Source organism: Fulmarus glacialis, unplaced genomic scaffold (genome assembly GCF_000690835.1).
Source record: "Fulmarus glacialis isolate BGI_N327 unplaced genomic scaffold, ASM69083v1 scaffold16499, whole genome shotgun sequence".
Taxonomy (NCBI): domain Eukaryota; kingdom Metazoa; phylum Chordata; class Aves; order Procellariiformes; family Procellariidae; genus Fulmarus; species Fulmarus glacialis.
The window spans coordinates 39,845-44,611 of NW_009234014.1; the positions used below are offsets into that span (position 1 = coordinate 39,845).

General features: G+C 45.8%; 1 protein-coding gene across 1 annotated transcript in view; it reads right to left on the minus strand.

Annotated features, from left to right (window-relative positions):
* Positions 1-3,253, minus strand: part of SLC9A6 (solute carrier family 9, subfamily A (NHE6, cation proton antiporter 6), member 6) — a gene marked incomplete at its 5' end in the record, with an annotated part of 7,507 nt that extends 4,254 nt beyond the window's left edge. Inside the window, 6 exon segments of the mRNA XM_009585522.1 lie at positions 247-358; positions 1,955-2,068; positions 2,286-2,374; positions 2,601-2,633; positions 2,636-2,690; positions 3,112-3,253. Of these exon segments, the coding sequence (XP_009583817.1) occupies positions 247-358; positions 1,955-2,068; positions 2,286-2,374; positions 2,601-2,633; positions 2,636-2,690; positions 3,112-3,253 (545 nt within the window).
* Positions 3,254-4,767: the final 1,514 nt, after the last annotated feature.

Sequence of the window (4,767 nt, forward strand, 5' to 3'; positions counted from 1 at the left end):
CAGAAAGGCAAACGCTCCTCCTGCCCCACACCGTGCACCCAAGCGCAGGGCAGGAGGAGCTCATTCCTACGACTCAAAACCAAGGCATTCACGCCACCCAGCCCAAGGGAGCCCTTTCCTGCCCAGCCTCTTCTCCAGACATTGCCCATAAGAGATTTAGAGTTCCATAAGGAGTATGTCCAGGCACTCGGGGACGAGGAATTGCAGATGGGCCACCTGGTCGGAGGCAAGGATGTGATAACGTACCAGCAAACATCATCATATGCTGTAAATTTGTTCCGATCTTATTTCTTCTCCCCAAATTCAGTAAAAATGATAGTGGGTAAATATTGGCAGCTCTTCCTAGGAAGATAGCAAGCTGTATATGCACACATTAAGGAAATTGCTCTTCCAATGTCTCCCATTGCATCCCACCTCTGCACACAGAGCCCATTTCTGCTGCCTGACGGAAACGCTGGGGAGCCTCAGAAACACCAGTCCTCTGGATGCAAAGAGAATAACCCAGCTCCAAGTGCTACAGCAGTGGAGGAAGAGCATGCTACTGCCTCACCAGAGCAAAGCACACACTGCAATTCAGGAATATCATACAGAGACAAGCACAAATAAACACGGGAAATGATGAGAGGGCAGGTTAGATGAGTGAGAGGAAAGAAAAACTACCGTTTCCCACTGGATGCTCTTCCCTGCTAGGTGCGTTTACCACCCCAAGGATTATTTGTCCTCTGTGAAGCTCAAGTTTTCACAGCTACTACAACCTCTCTGACATTCCCCTGCATGCCACACTTCGCAGTGTGGGTTTGAAGCTTTAAGCCAAGTCCCATTCCCAAAGATTATTCAGCAAAATCAAAGCAGCAGCAGTTGAGAAGGAAAAAAAAAAACCCTAATACTCTGTTTTCATAGCCTGCAAGATACAAGAATCACCAGCCCCTTCATATTGCTTTTTATCTTTGAAGCTGTGTCTTTTAATACCAGCACCCAGATGGCAAAAATAATCTTGGAGCCAGTATTCAGCACAGCCTTGAATAATATGGAAAATGCTTCCAGCTTTTATGTTCTTTCCTGAACATCATGAATTTGCATAAGAGACGTATTTCATGATCTCTCTCATGAATGAGCTATTTCATCAGTGAGTTAGCCAGTTCCTACTGAAGAGGCACAGCACAAAATTTCAATCTAACCACTTAAATGGCATTTCCTTGCTCTTCGCTCCCTTTACCCCACTGCAGCCCTGCAAAAGCTCATCGGGGAAATTCAGCAGACCCCGCTGCAAACCCATGCACCAGCATTGGCAAAGATACCAACATTTTACTTATTGGTATAAACCTGCTTCATTGCGAAGGATGAAAATAATTCTGCACATCTGAACTGGCTTCCCTATGATATGAAAAAAATTCCTTTAAAATCCTTGTTTTTCTGAGACATACCAGGGCTGATAGCTTCTTTCCGTTAGCATCAGCCTGCAGAAGGGGAAATCCTTTCTCATTACATCATTCAGAGGCATCTGCTGTAGCTTTAACTGTGCTATTTGACCAAAAAAAGCTTTTTTCAGGGTCAACCAAATGGAATAGCACAGAAAAGAGGAAATAAACGGCTATACCAAGCGGTCCCCATTTGCAAAGCCACTCCTGGTGCCACGCTGCCACGTGACAAAGCCTGGCGCTTCGGCACCATGTTCACATCGAACGCCGAGTCCCTGCAGCAGCTAATTTGAATGCCCACAAAAGGAGACAAGACAGGAAAAAAAAAACCCACACCAAACAGAAAAGCTGGGAAAAGAATCTCCATCTTCTTAAAATAACCAGCAAAGACACCACTACACAGGAGAAATCCTCTTTTAAAAATAAAGCTAGACTGACTGAAAAAAGCCCCATGCACTTGAATGAAAAACACAGCTTAGGAATGAGGCACCTCTCCCTTTCTTTTCTTGTTTTATAAAATGGGCTCCAAAGGATACGAAAGCCCCCACCACGAAGGTAGGGTTAAAGACGTGGTTCTGGAAGGTGAACAGAGCAAGTCCCATGTAGGAGAAGATGAAGTTTTCTGCCAAGAAATTCAGAAGCTCAAACAACTGAAAGAGAAAAACAAATTAAAAGCAAGTTAGACATAACTTAGATTTAACAACAAAAATATGTTAGCCCATCCATCATGCAATAAATACTTCTGCAGACGCAACCCTAGTAAAATCCATCTGTAGAAAGACAGATGCACCTAATTCTGCCTAGAGGGAAGGGAAAAATATTGAACTTGAAATTCAGAGAGGCTGAAGGGGGCTGAGGAGCTCTCACCTGCTTAGTTCTGTGTTGGGACTCTGTAGATAAGTTGTTATAGGTATAATGGGCCTGCGTGATCCCGCAGAAGAGTACGGCCACCACACCTGGGGAGCAGAGCATCACATTAGACTCCTGGTCACGAAAAGGGAGCTGAGCTGCACCCCAATAGTGTAGGGGACTTAATGCAATAACCCCAGAACCCAGAATAATTAAACTTCTGAAAGCAGAGGGAGAGCCCAGCCTGCAACTGATACTGGGAGAAGCAAAACTCAACAGGCCCATCATCCCTGCAGATCTCCGTCCCAGACGCAGGGCTGTGCTGGAGCTTGCCTGTAAAGCCACACGCTTCGGCCAGCAGGAAAAGAAGAACAAGCCAGTCTCCAGCAACGGGAACTCCCGAAGTTTGGTGAACTTGGTGACGTTGCAAATGGTTAAGGACAATTTGGAGAGAAACTGTAGGCTAAAAGGATATCAAATCCAGTTGTGTATCGCAGCAAGACTACATAACCTGCCCTTAAAAAGGCTATAGCATTGCTTTTCATTAAAAAAAAAATCATGAAACACTGGGTCTGGGTGAAATGCAGTGCAGGGAACTCCCGAAGTTTGGTGAACTTGGTGACGTTGCAAATGGTTAAGGACAATTTGGAGAGAAACTGTAGGCTAAAAGGATATCAAATCCAGTTGTGTATCGCAGCAAGACTACATAACCTGCCCTTAAAAAGGCTATAGCATTGCTTTTCATTAAAAAAAAAATCATGAAACACTGGGTCTGGGTGAAATGCAGTGCAGACAAAAAAGAAGCTGTTATGCAAACACTTGGAAAAACCAACAAAAAGGATATTAAAGCTGTCACAACTCCAGTAGCTGCTCCCATTGCAAAAGATCCACTGAATATCCCCAGGAAGATCCCAATGGACTTGAACATCGCTGTGACATCAAACGTGTGGCTGTTGTCACCCGCCGGCTGGTACGCAACAATTGAACTGAAAGAGGGAGGAAAAGCACACAGAAGAACAAAACACTCCTTAGTCTGGAGGGAGACGCACCTCCACAGTGCTACATGAGCTTTGCAAAGTGCTACCACTGCCAGAAACACCGAGCCTGAGAAATCAGGGAGGCAAAACCCGAGTCCCACACTGCAATCCCCCCGCGTTCACAGCACGCAGCAACAGCGCGCTCGCCCCGTCCCGGGGAGTTTGGGATCCCTTTTGCTCCTGGCCGGCTTTCTGCAGCTCAGCCATCCCTCCTTGGCAAGGCTCTGCATTTGCTCCTTCTAGACATTCGAGAGTATCAGACCAAAGCCCAACTCTTGCATGATCTCCTGCAAATACATTTGCTAGGCGACAGTCCGTCATTTATGATGGTATTTTAGGGGTTTGGCATCAGCTCTCTATAAAGTCAGGCACTCTGGGACGACAAAGCATTCAAGTGGGAAGCCTACACTTCTCTGTCGACTCCACAGAGGCGGCTGATGTGAATATCCCCTGGAGAACTGTAAATTATGCCGTTTTACCGCATTTAACGTGCACTACATTGATTTTGCACTGCTCCAAGTTTTGAAGTGAAGTATCGCAAGGTAGCATGGCAAACAGAACACTGCCAGTTCACTACAGCAACACTATTATCTTCATCCACCAAACTTCAACAGACCTTTGTGATGAGATGGCAAATAGGTCTGCTGCACTGATCCCACCTCTGAATCTGCTCCCTCCTAACTCCTGAGCCTTGCATCAGCAATTTCACTGTTGGAAACGCTGAGATACAGGGGTCCTCTACCCATCTCCTAAACCCCATTTTAATATCAACTTCTTAGATCGCTTTCTTCAATATAAACTTACTGCAAACATTAACTTCCTAGCTAGCAATCCCTCAGTTGGCTCTGTTAAAACTCTTGGAGGTGAACTTTAAACGTTTGCTGTTTAACCTCCCGAGTTATGCTGGAACGGAAAGTTACTGCCCCGCGCGCACATCCTGCGGCTTTCTGCCCTAACTACACACCAACATTTTTCTGCTACACAAATGACAATCCTCCCCTTTCCAACATGTCACGGGTCACTTCCCTTGCTGAACTTCCCTGCTTTTAATACGTTTCATTTTCTGCATTGCCTTTTACACTGCAAGCCTCAGATTTCTCCCTGTGATTTAATTTGTTTCATCAATCCCATCCTCTACTTCCCATTCACCAACACGTTCTTATTCTGGGCTTTGGGGTTTTGGGGTTTTTTTTTAAATCCAGATGGTTTCGCTTCCCCTCCATAACCAACTGTTTGGATGTCGGTTTTGTGTTTTCGCCCATTTCAGTTTTCCTTCTAGTTTTGCTTTTTGCATCGCTAATAAGACATTATTTCCAGCTGGCCTTTGTGTGCTTTATTTCCCCTGTCCCTGCCCATGGGGGTCCCTGTGGCATTTAGCCCCTGTGAAACCTCCCTTTGGAAGTAGCAAGTAGAGACCCTGCGGCTGCATTTACCCCTCCCCGGCTCACGAACCGCAGCCCCGG